This window comes from Amia ocellicauda, chromosome 10, assembly GCF_036373705.1.
Source record: "Amia ocellicauda isolate fAmiCal2 chromosome 10, fAmiCal2.hap1, whole genome shotgun sequence".
NCBI lineage: Eukaryota > Metazoa > Chordata > Actinopteri > Amiiformes > Amiidae > Amia > Amia ocellicauda.
Window position 1 is genome coordinate 27,740,318 of NC_089859.1, and position 19,829 is coordinate 27,760,146.

Below are 19,829 nucleotides of genomic sequence, written 5' to 3' on the forward strand. Positions count from 1 at the left end.
GTGATGCAAGAAAGACATTTGAGTATGCACAGTCACTAACAAACAAATAGTGTAAATCAGAATGCATTTCCTTTGATTGTACATTGTCTTAAGATGTGTGGACCAGATCAGTTAATGCATGCCTTGTCCTTCAGTGAAATGTGTTTACCTGAGATCATGGTAAAGGATACTAACTTAATTATTAAGATTCTGCGGAGTCAGCATAATTACAAATACACATCCCCCTACTTTGAGCAGAAATAAAAAGTTGAAAACTCAAATTTTTGCATTTGATAGTTTATATACTGTCATGCCTGATTTTCAGTGCATTACAGTCTACACAAATTTAAATTAAAAATTAAAAATAATTATAATAATAATAGTAATGAGGCTTTTTGATCTTAATAGCACTTGCAAACTGAATGTCAGTTTTTCTAAGTCGATTTCTCATTCTTAGAAACCTTTACCTAAGTGTAAGCACCATGGTTCCTTGTTGATCATTTTTATGCTGATAAGCAGGTTGCCATTCATTAAATTATGTTTTGCATGCAAATAGCACCGAACCCATTGATACGGAGGGACTGACCAGATTGTGAGCTACGTAAAGGTTTAAAATTGAACTTTGACGTATATTAAGCAGTGTGATGTGTTTTATGGGGCTTAAATTTTAAAATTTATTTCCTAAATAATCGCTTCACCAAAAAGCTTAGCCAGCTGTTTCAGACTAGTAGAGGATGTCAGCTAATAAGTAGCCTATGCCTTATATAATACTTGTAAGGTTGTCTAGTTGTTTATACTAACAAAACAACACAATCTGATGAATGTTATATAATAAGTTCCTCCTTCAAAGGTAGCATATAAGCTTTTCATTCTACTGGAAATCTACAATGCATGTCTTGTACTGAACTGGCCTGAGTATAAGGCCATTCATAACTAATCTCACTGCTTAAGATCTGAATTGTGGTATTTGCTCAAAATAAGTAATTGTAGAAATGCCTGAACTTGTAAATATATTCAGATGGAGTGTTGCAGTCCAAAATATTTTAATCCTCCTGGTTTGATATTTGGTGATAATGCCTAATTACAACATTCTGTATAATATTTGTGTGTTCTACCCTTTGCAATTCATACCATGTACATATGGCCATAATATTATTTTGTTGGTTCAATTTATTTCTGATGACCAAGGGAAAATTGATTAATTTAAGTTCAGGTTCTCCTTGCTTGTTGATAATCTATGTGAGGGTGGAATTTTATTTACAAACAAAACTTGATCAATTTCCAAACTTCTGATCTTAACAGCAGGGAGATAATTCAGTGCTGTATAGATGGTCTTATCCTGAGGTCAATTCAGTACAAGAACATTTTTTTTTAACCTTCTGTGCTGGATTGTAATGACAAAACGGTTATTTTTAATATTTTAGATTGTGTTGTTCTGATGTATGGCTGCTAACTGTAAACAGTAAAAAAGCAGCTTCAGAGCACAATGAGGAAAGTAAGGCAAGGTTGGAACAATACTTGAAAGTCCAAGGGTCATGCTTTCAGGCTCTACCTGGTAGGCCTATCTCTCAAAGTGAATTAGACCTCCTTCGGACACCAGTCTTACGATCCCCAAATTAATGCCTTCTGGTTGCCCAAAACCCAACCCCAAGTGGCAGGTAATTTGCCTCTTATGACTTATGGCAGCATATAGTGTAAATGCAGAATGAGGGCGGACATATTAATAACACAAATTTCTTCTGACCTGGCCTGAAATAAACCAACACAAAACTTAATTGTCAAAAGTACCTGCATTTAAGTAATAAAAATTGATATGTAAATGAAGAAATTAAGATGTAGGCCTACACTATGCAGCCATTAGTATTTTAAACTTGTAATCGACTGTAAGGGAGTGAAATGCAGGCAGAATGTGTTGCGCTTTGCATGAAAATCTGTAAACTTTCACATCAAACCTAACCTTGCTTTTTAAAAGCAATTAAAAAAGCACTTGTCATGAAAGTGTGTATAGCATTTACCGGCAGTGGTTTGTGTTTTGTGTACTGTAGGTGGGAAAGTTTTCTGGTACTGAACTGAGAGCTGAGTAATGACGCATTTCATTCAATTTAAATTGCAGTATGATATAAAAAAATACAATCAAACTGTAATGATTCGAGTAAAAGGCCATAAAGACACAGCATTGAGTCACATAAGTTTATCAGAGTCAAGTAACATTATATCTGAGACATCCAGAGGATGCCAGGGGATTAATGACGTTTCTGTTTATGCAGGCATTTTCTAGTAAGTTCTATACTGATGGGTGGAGCCATACTCAGAAATGCTTATTGCTGTGTTTTAACTTTACAAACCCCTTTATTTAGCTGTTGTAGTTCTAAGTATAGCATGTGGGAATATAGAGCAAAGGCAAAATATCCATCACATTTTCAGAAGGATGGAGTTGTGAACTTCGTATAAACTGGGTGAGTTTGTAAGGTGTCATGAGTGATGTAAAGGATTGCTTATCCATGCTGTACCAGGTATTTGGGAAAGCACCATCAAGGCAAAGCTTTGAACAAAACAAATCAACTCAATGTCTAGATAATCAATTGATAACCGCTAATAACCAATGCATGATAACATATGTGTTATACCACTGTCGCCAATGCATGGAATGGAATGTCAAGGCACAATCTATTGCATAGTCTGTGTACTTTTTAAGGAACCAACAGGATTCAACCAACATTTTGTCCAGGCTTTCTTACAACAATCTCTTTCTGGTTAAGGTGACCTTAACATGAAACACTATAATAATAGTTGGTTGTAAAAGAATCATAAGTTAGTACTTCCCTATAAAACTGTATGAACAACTTGTGTAGGGACTGTGCAACCTGGAGTTTGTTTTGTTTGTTTAAAGTTTTTCTGGCTGGGTTGCCCTGCTCTTCTTAGACCTACTACCAGTGTACATTCATTTTTGTGTTTTGAATACATTTATTGTATCAAATGTGCCTAGAAGATATTATCTGGAGTCAACTTTCTTCAGGTCTTGAACACAAATGATCTCTTTACTGCACTGACTTACATAAGTAGAAATTACTAAAGCGACTGATGTAATTTTAAATAAAAGGAGTTTTTAGATTGAAAGCTTGGGAGTCCTTTGAGCCAGTGTTTTTTTTTTTTTTTTTTTTTCCTCCTTCCTTGTGCTTCCTTTTGCTTCAGAATACCACCCCTCCCCTCCTCCACATGCATACACACAAAACAGTCTTTTCACAACTCTGAATGGATAAAAGGAGATTCCTGCCAGTTGTCAAAAGAATATTGTATCATCCTAAAGACATGATCAGTGCGTGTCATCCACAAGAGCAGCTGTTTGTTTTTTATCCGAGCCCTCCCCGGGAATGTATTTTAGTAATCCCGTTCCCAACTCTTACCTGAATTGACCCTCATTTGGAAAACATAGAAGCGAAATACTTACTCAACGGAAAAATATAAATATAAGTAATAAAAAAACAGCAATATTTTAATTACTCTTGATAAATAGGTGAGAGAGCCTGTTGTAACATATGTTTTATTGATTATTAATTGTGTTAATCTTTTCCTGACTGACAGTGAATCCCTCCTGTTCCCACTAGCTTATCTCTATTGTTTTTGCTTGTGTGTTCCCGTTTACAGATTATAAATGCATATTGGCAGTTGCTTATTAATTATTCAGTCATTTGGCAGCAGTTGGTATCTGTTAAAGATGGTGCTTGTGGAAGGCATTCATTTCAAAAAGAACAAAACATCAAAATAGACTTTCATTTATTACAAACTGCAGCAAAGCAGCCAAATGTGAAATGCCAAGCATATTTTACACAGAACTATTTTACTTTCAAGAAATTACTTTGCAATTATACAGTTTATATACATTTATTTATGTACTTATTTATTTTCATCAAATGGCTTTAATCTGGTGGAAAAATCTGATGCCTTTAGCAAAAATGTCAAATTCAATAAAATACCAATTGTATTTAATAACTCGCAATTTCATAAGAGGGATTAAAATGCAATAAAGTGAGGCAGAGCAAATAAGGTCCTTGTTTCTGTGTTTATTATCCATCAATCACCTATGTTTGTTTGACGCTGACATGTAAAGTAAACATATGCGAAGGCCACTTAATACCACAGGCAAACCCAACGCAGGCAGCTTGGCCAAAGCGCTGGGCCGAAAAGATCTAAACATGAGCAGTGCGGTGCCTTGTGACTGTCTCTTGTCAGGCTTCATCCATGCGTACGGCGCTCTTTGCTGCAGCTTGGTGACTCAGGCCGGCCCCTATGAAACAATCAGTCAACCAGCTGAGTTGTTGCTGCACTGCAGCTGAGTAATTGAAGAAACCCCATTAGCAAAACTGGCTGTGCACCAGCAATGAGTAAGAGCTTTTGTTAGGTCTGCCTTCCTTTGCCCTATGAAGATTGTTGCGGGAACAAAATGAATAAAATCAACATGCCAAAGTATCTTACTTTAGGACATGTAGATGTTGCTTTGATTAGTCCTGGCTTTATAGCAGCTTTTACTTTGTTTTTTAAATCCCAGGTTGAATAAATGGGTATTATTTATATAATAGGCTATTCTGTTGGTGGATTTGGCCGGCCCCAGGTGCATTGAGAATGGAGGACCTCATACTCCTGGAAATGCCTCATCTGGCATTTCTTTCCCAGAATGCATTTGTGGGACCTATGTCAACAGTGGGTATGTTACTGAGTGGCTATGTGGGAACGGAGAGTTGAAACATCCAGAAAAACTCTTCAGGTTTTTTTCAAAACTTGAACTGAGTGTTAGTTTTTTTTATATCTGGGCTAAATCAATAGATCCGTTTATGAGGCAGTTTTCTTTTTTTTTTTTTTTCCCTTGAGTAAAACTCCTCCAGTGTCTTGCAGATCTGTCTTCTAAGCCCACAACTATACACTCACATACACCTTTGCAGCAACAAACCCCTCTTGGGCAGGGTGTAAATCATCTTAATAGCCTATAAATAACTTACCCTCGATTCCAGCAGGCATCTTCTTTCGTTTTTAGCCATCATCATGGTGGAGTGGTTGGAGACTATATTCTTAAACATTTGTAAATTTGACTCGGCTTTACATTTCAACACCATCAGCATACTTATAATTCTCCCTCCCCCATTATCTGAAGGGTTTCTTAGTGAATACTGATTGTATAATGTATTTTTCGTGAGTGCGTCAATATAAAAATGTTTTTCTATTTAAATTGGCCCATGGTTTAACAGGTTTTTATTAAAAGTGTGATTCTGGCACAGTGATTTTCTGAGCATTGCAGTTAGCCTGGAGTGTGCAAAATGCATTATGAGTTGGCTGCTTACACGTATTTGTAACATACTTTTTGATGTGTGTGATTAAGTGTCACCATAATTTGACACTCTGTCACAGTAGGCAGCCTATTGAGCTTTGCTGGGTTCAGCTCATCCACAGAGAATTTCACTTTATATCACTGAACACCTTCTCTGTAAGATTGATTTTAGCATGATGTGGGGAATCATCCCTACACTAGGCCTTAGCCAAGGTCAGCATCTCCTCAAAAATTGGATTGCACACAGACCTGACATTTTGATATGAAACTTGTGACTTTTCCTGAATAGATAGTTATATTTCAATAATACAAATTAATAATAATAATTATTGTTATTACTAATCAAAATTAAAGTGTTTATGTTATTGAGGAAATGACACAAGAATAAAATGGTGTTACTATAGTTGTTTTTATCTGGACCCTCAAAGCATTCTTTGAAAGGATATATTTCAGTGGGGAAACCAGATACGTGCATAGACGATCTGGGTTACAGCAGGTTACATCTGGCCCCTCAGTGTGCCCAGAGAAACGGGAGAGCAGAGGGGGCCAACGTCATGAATTTAGGAGCGCTAGGTTTTCTAAATTAAGCCTGGGATGGATAGCCTTATAATAGTCTAGTAAGCGTGTACAATCTTTGCCAGGACTGTTAAAGAACAAGTCAGTGACCTGAAAGCAGAATTGTCAAGGCCATATACCAAGTCTCCTACAAGCATTCTAACTTTCTCCTTTCTCTTCTCGGTTAATTTTCCCAGCCATGTGAGTACACACTACACATTTCTTGTGTAGAAGGAAGATACTGACTGTGCCCAGCAACAGCAAATGCTGCTCTGTAATGTTGGGCTGACTGTTATCAGTGCCGTCCCCGCAGTTATCTAGGAGCAAGAGTTGCGAATCACAAGGCTTGTTTGTTGTCAAGACTGCCCTAAGCTGTTTTACATGTCAAACTTCAGCTGTTTACGGCCACACAATGGGAGCCAGCACGTTTTGCAGCTCTTGAGGTGCAGAGGAGGTGGGCAGCCAGCGCGGTAGTGTGCTGTCATTTTGCCTATTCACGTGTTCATGCATGTGGGTTTTCTCCTCTGCAGTTGCGAAAAAGAGAGGATGCAAGGCTTCATTTTCTGTGTGTACGTGTGTACGTATGTACGTGTGTGTGTGTGTGTGTGTTTGCCTCTTGATTTATCCACACAAATGTCTCATTGAGAAAGTCTGGGGCTGCTAAAAGGTTTATGTAGCAATGGTTTGCATTGTTTCAGGAAAACAATGGATGGCGTGAACAACATTTCAATACCACAAACTGCTACTACTACTCCTAATCCTATTCCTAAGGTCCAGTTTCCAGAATCTTAAGTGTTTTTTGTGTGTACTTTTCTTGTGTTCATATTCCTCATGACTGGAAAGACGTCTTCTGCACTTGGTTCATGTTCAGATGACCAGAATAATCAGTGGGTGAGTCTAAACCCATCCTTGACAAAGCACAAATAATCATCAGTATTGAAAACTTGGGAAATCTGGGAATATTGTACAGACATGAAAGGCCGTATTAGAACCTGTACCAAGCAGTGTGGTAACTGCACAGGGGTCCACAAGAGGATTTATGCCAGATTAGCCACTCACAAGTCAATGATGCTCCGTGCTACACTGTTTGGGAGAGGTTTGGTGTTGGAGCAGCAAAGAGAACAGTGGACCCACAGTGCACTGCCCTAACTTTTAACGGTGGAGATTGCAGCATGATAGCAGTGTTTGTCCTGGCCTGGATGTGGCTGTTGGTTGTTGTGCAGTGTTCCATGACAACTTATAATGACATTGTTCTTCCATGGATGGGATCTTATGGTGAATGCCCTAAAACCAAGCTATACAATCCACTATGTGACAAAGCTGGGATGTAACATTGTGTTTCAAGGAGAACAGCACTGAAAACATTGAATGGCCTGATTTGAAATGATTTTGAACACCTAGTCTGACAAACTATTATTTGTATTATTTGTGCTATTTATATATTTGTATTTGGTTTATATCTGCTGTTAAGGATGGAGAAAGTGAGTTGTATTTTATTACTTAGTTTGTTTAGTCTCTGATGAATCGTTGTTCTGTCTTGTGCTGATTATAGAAATCTGTGAACCAAGATCTTCTGTTACCAGATTATTCCTGGTCATCTGATGTAATCTAGAGTCTCTTGGTGTAATGAATGAAGCCTGTTTTAAGGCTGTTTTTATTTTATTTTTGTTCACATTCCTTTGAAGAAATCACCCAGATTTACAGTGGATATGTATTGGGTCATAAAGTTCACAAAAATACATAGGCCTATTTTTTCAGTTTCCTGCACCCATTGTTGGCACTGAATTTCAAATTGCAAAAAAAATACTACATACACGTAGCAGCTAGAGTATCATTGAGGTAGCAATCTTTGAAGACATGTTTTGGTATCCGGTTTGCTTGCAGAGAAGCGTGTATGCAGACCTACAAATTTAAACTTGATAGCCCGTTCCCATCAGCTGGCCTCTCCGCAGTAGCATGTAGTGTAATCCATCTCTTGTCTTTTTTAGATCAGCCGGGCCTTCTAGGCTACTGGTTGTTCTCTAACTTATCCTCCGATCTTTGCTAGAGTTGGAAAAATAAACACTTCTGAAGAATAACACTTGCTATGCAAAAACTGGAGCTTTCACGAGCCAAAAACAAAGAGGAGGAGACCTTCACAGCACAAAAATGACAGAAAAGTAAACCCACCTCAAATCGTGGACTGCAAGAACAGCTGCATTATATTCAAGTTTCAGATCGTGGAAAGTCTGTGCCAGTGGAATTTCCTTGCACAAGCAAGTACAGTAATGTTCTTTTGTTTCCGTTCTTGTGTATGTATGTATATATATATATAAAAAGAATGAGCATTGAAAAACAGTAATGCTGAGAACAGTTTCTCTATACCTGTCATTGTGTTTAAAAATAAATAAATGAAATGTCTGCAGCTCAGGAGGACTTCTAAAAATCGGTAGTTTGACGTGTTACCCTAAAGTCTCCGGATTCTTCTTGGTGAGCAGTTATGTAAGAGGGTGAGATCTGAGGGTGCATGAATTCATTTTGTAACACCAGGCCTCTAAATACTGCAGGTGCAATTTTTAATGTGTTCAGAATAGTATGATATGTCAAAATCATAATGGTTCTAAACTTCCAATACAATACAATACAACTACCCAGATTTAAGTTTCATAATACCGTTACTTAACCAGTTTTCTAGATTGCTTTAGAAAAACAGAACTGAGAGAAGGCATCAAATATTTACTTTGAAAAGATACCAATTTATACCTCATTAAGCATGGGAGCAAAGGGGGAAATAGGGTATTTAAACTTCCTTTTGTACTATTCACAAAATCAGGAAAAGAATGTGGCATGTTTTAACAGGAATGTGATACATTTGCCAGGAAAAAAATAATATTTAAATTGCTTCTGAGGACTCTCTGTAGCTGGTAGGGATGTTAATTATTTAGGGTTTATTTGAAATATTTAGCCTATAAATTGTGTTTTTAACAAAATCAAGTACCCCACATCACTGGAGTTTGTAGTTTTATTCTTTCAATTGTCAATTTACTGCTCTGTTTGTCAAGTTCAATGCCATGTCGACTAACTTTAATTTACATTTTTTTGTTGTTGGTTAATTATAAAAAAACTATTTTAATATTCAACAAAGTTGGCATCACAATGTACCATAACTGAATTTAGGTAAATAATTACATTAATATAACCATACCTGCACTCACTGGTTAGTAGGTTACAGTTTAACATTGGACCAATGTGTCTAGCACTATGCTACAGATTACTGTTTTCTGCTGGGCATTATTTCAGTGAGTGGCATTTTCTGGTCAGCTCACTGAAAACACTTTACAGAGTAGTCGAGCTACTGCATTACACGTCCACTGTAGAAAATGACATGTTCAAATTTCAAGATAGAAGAGCCGATAAACTCCCGAGTTATTTTGTTATTGACCTTGAACTTCAGTGGTAGCAGTCTGGTTTCCTTGCTCTTACCTTACTGTTTATTTTGGAGGCCTCTGTGGATCTGCAGGCAAAATGTTTTCTGCAGTTCAGATATTTGCACTGGAAGCTTTGGGAGGTGTCATACAAAGAGATAGAGTTACAAGACCGTACAAACCAGTTGTTATGCCTTTGCATGGAGTAGGCTTTGCGTGCTTCAGCTCTAGCATTAAAGTGCTATGCTAAGGTAAAGTATGGGTGCTTTCATTATTGCAAGCACTGTTATCTAGCCTTCAGTTGAGCGTCTTGTCTTTTTCAATAAACTGTGATCTGATTAACAGCATGCAGTTGAAATAAATATAGTGGAGAGATGTAATGTTTGTATGTTTACATGAGATTGGCTTGCTTGAATTAGTATTTTTTAAATTCATTTAATAACTGTTAGGCTATTTATTTTGTAAATTCTCTCCAAACCATATAGTGTGTGTTTACATTTCCATGAGTATTTCAGAAAGTGGTTTCATTTGTGACCTAAATGGTCAGTCGCCTGTCGATTTAAGCAACAAACTTACGAGTCTCCTGTAAAACCGCATGCCAGGCAAGCTGCTCTTATCGGTGACAGATTAGTTTCTTCCAGCTCAGTCGGATCTTGACTGATTAAAGGGTCACGGTTGTGTCATCTAAACTGACACAATTGAATGATTGAATTCCCCTATAGTTTGACGTCTGCTGAGGATTCAATCAAGCACCTTTCTGAAGCTCACGAAAACATCCTCAGAAATAAATCCGTGGTGTACAATGTGGTGTATTACTTCATGTAGGCCTAGATTTATTATTAGTAGGGTGTTATTCACCCACACCAGCTTGCATTGCTGTAAAACTATGTAATAGAGTTTGAAGTGTTTATTTTTCTTTCTTTTGTTGTTGTTTGGGTTTTTTCTCACATGCTCATTAGATGGTGGGAGCAAATGAAACCTGTTGGAGTTTCACAATTCGGAAGGAAAGAGCAGGGTGGGAGAGAAATACATTTCTACTGTGTAGTTGGTTTCCTTGATAATATTAACTGGTTATCAAGGGAAATGGAGAACTTTAAAGCAAGGAGGAAAAGTATGTGAAATTATATTCTAGAAGCTTATTATCTTGAATACAGAACATACTGTTAAACAATCTGATCAACAGAAAATGGATTCTAGCATTGCTTAAAATTTCATTATTGCATACAAATTCCATGAAGGCAACTGAAAAAATGTGAAATATGTCAACACAGGATATTTAGAAATGGAGTGTCTGTGAAATGTTAAATGTTGTACCCATCTAGTATCACCTGCACCATCAATCCAGCTCCTGCATCAATCAATCACTTTAGATTTTGTAATGATGCACTTTTGAGCTCTCAGTATGCTGGCTCTGACAAGCTGAGTTTTAGCATGTAAACAGCTTAGGTCAGCCTTAAAAATAAGCTTGATATATATCATTCATATTCCCGGGTGCAGTTTATCAGAGCAGACTGTAAATGCTGTAACTTCCTTTTTTTTCTTAACTGAGCCTTGCAGAAGCTTAGTATTTGTAGATGTCTGGACATGAATACAGTATAATTTTGTTACTTTTAATCATTGTATTAATTTATTTGTACACGTGTGTGTGTGTGTGTTTCCCTGAAATGTAACAAAGAGTAAAGCTGTTTATTAGAGTAGAGTTACATTTATAATGTCAATAATTAATGTATTTCATTGCCAATATTTTCTTGTGTACCTACTTCACTAATATGAAGGCCCATTCATTTCAGTTGAACCTGCTCTCTAATTTGTACTCGGGAGAAACCAGTGAGGTTTTGGTGGAACGTGTCCCGTGTTCATCCCTCCTCATTTGCTCTGTTATGCGTGGAGCTAAAGCTGTTGTGTATTTTTGCCACTGCACCACTGGTGCCAGAATTTAAAATTTTAAACAGACCATAAATGGATTGGAAAGGCACAGATCTGGATACATAAAAAAATAGTAGAGTGCTGACTTTTGCTGTCTTTTTTTTTGTGAGGAGGGGGGTAGAAAAGCATGGTGGTTTTAGAGAGCTTCTCATAAACACCCCAGAGGTTGCAATCAACAGCTGGCAAATTTATTTTAATTATCTCTTACTAGTCTTAAGAATATGTGCATCTTTACAAACTTAAGGATTTTATCACGTAAATAACATGAAAGCACTGAAACCACAGTGATACAATTCTTCACATACTAAGCAAGCCATTTAGTTTAGCAAATAAGTGGCATGTGTGCCATGTGCAATGTTTAAGAGTTTTAAAGTACAATTCCACACAAAGGTTTTAAAAAGGAAACTCTTTAAGGAATTAACTGATATCCAAAGGCCGTGTTAATATATCAACCTCTCTTTAGCTGGGGATGTGGATTTTGCACAGTATCCTTGGGACATTATGTCAGCTGTATTAGTTCCTTTCAGCTCTTTGATCAGGTGTTAAAATATTTATGATGAGCTACTGTGTTTTCTATGCATACAGTAATGTTTAGTGTTTTCCTCTGCAGTTTTTAAAACCGCCTCAACACCCACAGGTATTGTGATGCTGCCATCTGCATTGGCAATATCGTCAACAGTGTAACAGAATGCTTCCGTTTACGTTTTCAGTACATGAAGGGTTTTTGGTTCTTGGGAATTATACGTTTTTATTTTTTTTATTTTCTCATGACGGTATCTCTTCTAAAGCAGAGTCACGGGGGAAGACTCAAGAAGATTTCATACAGACAGTTGCTAGAGTGCGATTAGATTGCAGGGAAAATGTAATCTCGGCCCAAGTCTCCAGAGAACAAAGCAATTACTCCTAATGGCTTTGCCATTTTTAAAGGCAGACTGCTACTCCATCGAACAACTTTTGATCATAATGTAAGTGTGTGAAGTGCACATAGAGTGCCCAGTAGTGGAGAAAATAGGGGGGTATTTATTTATATTCTATTCTTTTTTTTTTTTTTTGTGATTTTTCTGAATGCTGTCTATAATACTACTTGCATAAGTGCCTTTTCAAAGGAAGTAAAGAAGATGCAAAATGACTGATTTTAAAGGCCAAATAGAATACTAGGTAAAGATGGTGAAATAGCCACTGATGCGACTCTGCTATAGAAAGCAGTGTCCCAAACTACCCACTTTGAAAGTCCTAGACCTCTTGGAAGAGCAGGCCTACATTTCCCCATTATTGATATATAACTTATTAAGGAGCTCTTGCTGTCAGACTACTTCATACTGACAATATGATCACACAAAGCAGGTTGCATGTGTGTGCTTTTGGACCTGAAATGGTGGTAAAAAAGTGTTTTACCGGTTATTGGAAAAATCATCATTAGTTAAGGAAGCTGCTACAATTGTGCCCAGTTCAGCCCAGTTCATCAACACTATATGAACTTGACTTTAGTTGATCCGTGTCCAGAAACTGTGGTGTAAGAGTACATTGTAAATCGATATTGTAAACTAAAGCATTGCTTTTGTGCTGTAATCAAAGGCAATTATCATTCTCCAAAGTTTTAGACTGCAAATTATATTTTGTGAGCTCATGCAGAACTGGATAATATTGATCTTTATCGTCCTAGTTTTCAGGTTAGTCCCGACACCTCAGGGTGAATCGGCAAGTGTCTAGTCTTTGAGCAAGGTACGAGTAATGCTAGTGCAGTGTGAGTGTATTCATATCTGTAATTAGGGATAATTATTATTTTGCACTACCTAATAAAGTATGCTCTGTCTAAACAGGTTAATACTCCCTGCTGTAAACAAACTATCTGTAAACAGCAGATAACAAAGATGCCTTTGAAATGGGATTTTCTGTAGATGGAGTTTTCACATTGCTGCCACCCTTACTAAGAGTATTGCTATTTGTCTGCTTTTCATCCCCAAAAAAGGCAATGGATTTATACAGAGAACTGTCGGGGCGTACTACAATATGCTCCGGAATGCAGGCCTGTGCCATTTACTAGCTTTAATAAGAACATAAGAAAGTGTACAAACAAGAGGAGGCCATTCGACCCATCATGCTCATTTGGTGACCATTTGCAACTAAGTGATCCAAGGATCCTATCCAGTCTATATTTAAATGTTCCCAACTTTTCAGCTTCAACCACATCGCTGGGTAGTTTGTTCCAGATTGTGATGCCTCTCTGTATAAAGAAGTGTCTCCTGTTTTCTGTCTTGAATGAATTGAAGCCCAATTTCCATTTGTGTCTCCGGGTGCGTGTGTCCCTGCTGATCTGGAAAAGCTCCTCTGGTTTGATGTGGTCGATGCCTTTCTTGATTTTGAAGACTTGAATCAAGTCCCCACATAGTCTCCTCTGTTCCAGGGTGAAAAGGTTCAGTTCCTCAGTCTCTCAGTAGGATTTTCCCTTCAGACCTGGAATAAGTCTGGTTGCTCTCCTCTGAACTGCCTCTAGAGCAGCAATATCCTTCTTGAAGTGTGGAGCCCAGAACTGTACACAGTATCCAGATGAGGTCTAACTAGTGCATTGTACAGTCTGAACATCACTGCCCTTGTTTTAAATTCTACACTTTTGACAATATACCCTAACAGTCCATTTGCCTTTTTTATTGCTTCCCCACATTGTTTGGATGGAGAAAGTGAGGAGTCCACATAGACTCCTAGGTCTTTCTCATCCGTTACTTTATCTAGTTCTATTCCTCCCATATATAGTGGTTATAGTGGACATTTTTGTTACCTGCATGTATTACCTTGCACTTGTCCACATTGAAATTCATCTGCCAGGTATCAGCCCACAACTGAATATTATCCAAGTCCCTTTGAATAGCCTGTGCTGCCAAGATTGTATCTGCTGAGCCACCTATTTTAGTATCATCTGCAAATTTGACAAGTTTGCTAACTATCCCAGAGTCCAGATCATTAATATAGATTAGAAAAAGAAAAGGCCCTAGTACTGATCCCTGTGGAATTCCACTAAGAACCTCACTCCAGTTAGAAGCAACTCCTCTAATCGACACCCTCTGCTTCCTATACATCAACCAGTTCATAATCCATCTACTTACATTACCCTGAATGCCTACAGCTTCCAATTTGAGGATCAGTCTTTGGTGTTGAACCTTATCAAAAGCTTTTTGAAAATCTAAGTATATCATATCATATGCTTTCTCATGGTCTACAGCTGCAGTTGCATGTTCAAAAAATTCTAATAAATTAGTAAGACATGATCTGCCTCGTCTTAACCCTATCACCAAGAATATGGTTTTCATTAAGATGCTCCTCTATTTTCTGTATAATAATTTTTTCCAACATTTTACAAGTGATGCAGGTGAGACTGATTGGTCTGTAATTTCCTGGCCAGTTTTGTCCCCTTTCTTGTGGATTGGTATGATGTTTGCTTTCTTCCAGTCAGTTGGCACATCCCCTGTTCTAAGTGTCATTTGGAATATTTGAGTTAGCGGCCTATAAATAAAAATACTGTTGGAAATATCCCATCTGGCCCAGGTGATTTGTTTGTTTTTAATTCTGCTAGTCCCTTTAGTACCTCCTCCTCATTTATCCTGATCTCTTTTAGGGTTTGACTGGACTGGTTGTTAACCTGTGGCATGTTATCCGTTTTTTCTTTTGTAAAATCCTCTGTGAAATACTAATTTAGAACATTTACCACATCTTGTTCATTTTCCAAGATACTTCAATTTTTACCCTTTATCTGTTTCACTTCCTCCTTTATTGACCTCTTGCTGTTGTAATATTGAAAAAAGCTCTTTGCATTAGTTTAAGCTCCAAGAGCTGTGTTTCTTTCTATTTTCCTTTGCTTTCCTGATCCCTTTCTTAAGATCTCTTTGAAGTTCAACATATTCTTTGTATTTTGTTTTGTCTCTATCCCTTTTGTATGCGCTATACAACATTTTCTTTCTCTTGATATTTTTTTGCATACTTTTTGGCCAGTGTTTTTTGGTCCTCAATTTGCTACATTTTGGTTCAAATTTCTCCTGAACCTCAAGTAGTATTTTCTTAAAATATAACCATCCATTTTCAACTGAATCTGTATCCAATGTGCTCTAGTCTAACTCTTAAAAAGTGCTGCCTCATACCTTCAAGGTTTGCTTTTCTAAAATTGTAGACTTGGTCTTTGTTTTTTGAAAGAATGCCTCAACGCTAACTATATTGTGATCACAGTTTGCCATTGGTTCTCTAACTAGTGTCCCTCTGACTCTATCTTGGTCATTTGAAAATATCAAGTCAATGTATGCTCTCTCTCTGGTTGGTTCCCTGACAAATTGAATTAGAATGCAGTCGTTTGCCATCTCGACCATTTCTCTGCTTCTGTAGTCCCAACTGGGCTGTCCCAGTCTATGTTTGGGGAATCGAAATCCCCGATTATAACAGCCACATCCTTGCTACATGCAGTCCTGATTACACTGTACAATGCAACATCTTTCTGAATATCAGAATTGGGAGGTCTGTAACACACTCCTACCACTAATCCGCTGGATCTTTTATAAAAGGTAGCAATTAGTTGCAGCTCTGCAGATTAGTTGTTGTACTTGTTAGAAACTTTCACATTAATAAATGAACAAAGACCATTATTTTACAGTTGTATTAAAAAAAGAAAAGAAAAATCAATAGAATTTGGTAGCTATTTTTCCAGATCTTATTCCTTTTAAGTAGCTTAAAGAGGGGCATGGTTACATGAGCTGTTTATTATTATTATTATTATTATTATTATTATTATTATTATTATTATTATTATTATGCCTCTGTCTGTTTGTTTTCAAACAGTTTATTTCAGGAAAACGCCTTTAGTGTTGTGGTGCAAGGCTAATCTCTGTAAGGGGCAGCAATCTGCAGAAACATGTTAATGCAGCTAAGTGCTCAAATACCTTAAGAATTCAAGTTGCTGCTCCTGAAAGTGGTGTTATTCACAAAACACAAGAGGATGTTTTTTTTCCTCTTAAATGTACAGTTTTGTATCTGCCTGTTAACTTTCTTGTTTCTTTTTTGTTTTATGTAATTGACATTACAGGTTAATCTGCTTCTGATGCACTGACGTGTGAATGAAAACTGAGCTTGTCAGTAAAGTTAGCTTTAGTCCTTTTTCAGTATCTCGGAGCTCTAACCAGAAGTGTGAAGTTTTTCTCTATTTGACCTCAAAAGGCTTTAATGTGGCACCCAGGATTAAGCCTCATGTGGTCTAAAAAGAAACCATGGCTTCTGTAGGCATGGTTACATGAGCTGTTATGCCTAGAGCAGAGGGTTGGCCTTTTTGTGGTTCATAATGTTGCGATGGGCATCCTCCAAGCATGTTCCCCTGGACACACACAGTCAGCGGTGGCTTTGGAGCAGCTCCCCTATTGGCCTGCTGACATTGTATTGTCCTTTGAACAGAATGAGGTGTGTGTGACTGTTTTTCTTCACTAGCTTGCTAACTTTTTGTCTCTTTCTCTCCCTCTCCGGACCTGGGCTCTGCAGATCAATCAGCCACTCGATGGGGATTCACAGAGGAGCTCCCACTTGTGTCGCCCGCCCACTGCTCCACTGCTCACCTTCCCTCTTCAGCACCTCTTCCTCCGAAATCATGAAACTCGTATTAACTGAATGGCAATTAATATGGATTTTTACTAATTGTAGTAGACAGTAAAACCCACGACAAAAGCCATATGTTTTTCAATATCCTTACCAAAAACCTGTCTGTGCTCAGACGGACACATCTGAATACCTCTTTCGAGACCCCGAGGGATGTATTCCTGTTTTGAGAAATTTCTGGAGTGTTGAAGGAAGGAAACCGAACAAAAGGAACAAAGTGCAATCCAAGAAAAAGCAACGAGATATTCTGTTTGAGTTGCCTCTCTCTCTCTGTCTCTCTTTCTCTCTATATAATATATACACATATATCATTTCATATATGCTGACAACAATGGCTCCCCAGAATGCTGACTCGGATACTATGCAAGTCCAGGATATTGCTGTGGCCCCTGTGAAAAAGGCCAGCGGTGGGAAAGAGGTCGAGAGCCAGGATGAATCGGTCAGCGAGGGCTCTATAGACCGCATTCCCATGCGCCGCTGGGTGATGCATGGTGCCGTGATGTTTGGACGGGAATTCTGTTACGCCATGGAGACTGCCCTTGTCACACCAGTGTTGTTGCAAATCGGTAAGCAATGCTCGTTTTAAATGCAACTCATCAACTCATTTGGCAATTCCTTTTGTCATACACAAGTTAAACAGCCATACGTGATGAAAAGCATGTCAACAGATATTGGTCGTGTAATCAAAGTATCTAAAAGTAACATGAGCTAATTGAAGTTAAGGATTGGTCCCATTCTTACAATACAGTGGTTTGGCATGTTTGTGAACCTTGGGGTATGTGTATAAAGCTGACTGTGTTATTCTGTGCTGTGCCAATCAAAGTAAGCACCACAACTTGGAGAGAACAGATTAATACAATGTGAGAAAATGTTCCAAATACACAGTACAGTACCTGCAGTCCCTGTAAGGGCTCTCTCTTGCAGGGTATAGAAGTTGTCCTATTTTTCAGATTTTACCAGTTAAAGACTTGTATAAAACTTCAGTATGAATTCAGCCAATGAGGTTGCATTGGTTCCTTTGGACAAAAACAGACTGTTTATGCCCTAAAATTATACCTCTGCTTTAGTTGTTGAAACAGTACACATTGAAACATACCTTCCGCAAGCTGCACTGGCACAAATTATCTTGAGGTGTTTATTGTTGCTGAGCACAATAGAAACACAATCCCCAACACTGAAAAAGAATACAGATCTACTTAAGCTTGCCAGGTCAGTCATTCTTGTGTTTTGTTTTTCCTTCCAATCTGAAATGTTAGTCCTTTTTGTTTTTAACAGATAGAGGAATTATGCAACTCTTATTAAATACAGATGAGTATGAGCTGCAGTGGGACATCTTAACAGTGCTGGAGAACTGTGATATTTGCATTACACCTTGTAGGAACTAAAAATGTAGTTATTTTTTTCTTTCAGGCCATGACTCAGACAACAGAGCACAGAGAATTGACAATGCTATTCAGCTCTGGTGTCAAAGAAAGATGTTTCAAACTAAACATCATACGAGCCTAAATTCTCAGAATGCTACTATTTGTGTGGCATTATGTACATTATGGAAGAATAAAGGTTGAAAAAAATCACAGCAGCAGTAAGAAAGACATGGAACACATAAGGGCTTTTGAACCTATTTAGGAATGATCAATTGTAAGTGAATCCCATAGGTACTTCAATTACCCAGGACTTTCCCTACCTTTAGTTGCTGTCGTAATCCACCGGGATTAAATAATAGATATGATTTAAAAATAGATGGGTATGGTGCAGAATTTGCATCAATAGTGACTGACTTAAGTACAGTATTTCAAATAAAAATGTTAGTGTTCTGTGTGAAATCAATACTGCGTAAACGGACCGCAAAACAAAACCGTTACTGTACGGTGTGATGAACCCCGCTGAGAATATTGTCTGTTTTACTTCACAGAGAATGAGATCAGCTGCCGAACATAGAAACAGTCTTTTATGTTATTTATAATTCGTCTTTTTTTTCCTCCAAGCAGGTTTGTATTTAAGAACAATGGATGCTTTAATACTGTTTTATTGAATAAGTATTTTACATTACATTATAAAAACATTAAAAAAATATATTCTTATGATAATTTTTTTTTAATCTATTCTAAAAAAAAATCTAAAACATTAAACTCTTAAAGTGAAACAAGATACAAAAGTGAATTCAAAATAAATGCATTAAAGCATAAAGCAATTAAATTTGTGCTTAAATTTGGCAAACTGCCAAAAACAATACAACAAAAAATTATCAAAACAATCTGATGCATTTAAAAAAAACATAAAACAATCAATACATTAGATAAAATCAATCGAAACAATAAAACATTTTTTTTAAAACAAGTCTTTATAAAATGTTAAAAGACAAGTAAAAACACTTGGACTCGGGCTCCAGCAGGGGGAGCATCCGTCCCCGGAGGTGGGATCCCATCATGGAATTCTAAGCTCCCCCAGATCTTGGATTTTTCCAGTTCTTAAAGGCTTCCTCCTTGCCCCTCTGTTGGATCTCCAGATTGATGTGGTTTCTCACTAGGACCATGCCCCTCCTTGCGATTGTCTTTGGGTGCAGCTCCTGCTTATTGAACAAGCAGATGTTCCGTCCCTCCCACAGGGCCTGTTTCACTGCGCAGACGACACGCCACCAGCACCTCAGAGTGGATGTTGTCAGTCCTCAGGCTGGTCCATATAGGATCTGCTGGCCGGTCGTCTGCACAGGTACGGCAAACCTGTGGAGGAACATACAGAACGAGAGCCAGACCCTCCAAGCGGAGGGGCGTTCCTTAAAAATGTGAGCCTCTGTCTCCTTTCCGAGGCAGCCCTTGTAGGGGCAGGTGTGAAATAGGCCAAACCCATTCTGTACATGAACACTTGAGTGGGGAGACACCGACTAACAGCCATCCAAGAGACATCTTTCTGCGTATTTGTGAGGCAAACATGTGTAGTGTTAGCCCAGATATTTCTGCAGGTTTCGGGAGGAAAATCTTCTATTCTGCTGGTCAACTGGCAAACAGCGATGCTTTGTGGAGGCC

The 19,829-nt window shown here is 37.9% G+C and overlaps 1 protein-coding gene across 1 annotated transcript in view; it reads left to right on the plus strand.

The window, feature by feature from the left end:
- The window catches only part of slc45a4a (solute carrier family 45 member 4a), a 60,536-nt gene that overhangs the window by 7,131 nt on the left and 33,576 nt on the right, over nt 1–19,829 (plus strand). Inside the window, exon 2 of the mRNA XM_066715818.1 lies at nt 16,693–17,372. Within this exon, the coding sequence (XP_066571915.1) occupies nt 17,126–17,372 (247 nt within the window). The 5' untranslated portion in view covers nt 16,693–17,125. The remainder of the gene's footprint in view (nt 1–16,692; nt 17,373–19,829) is intronic.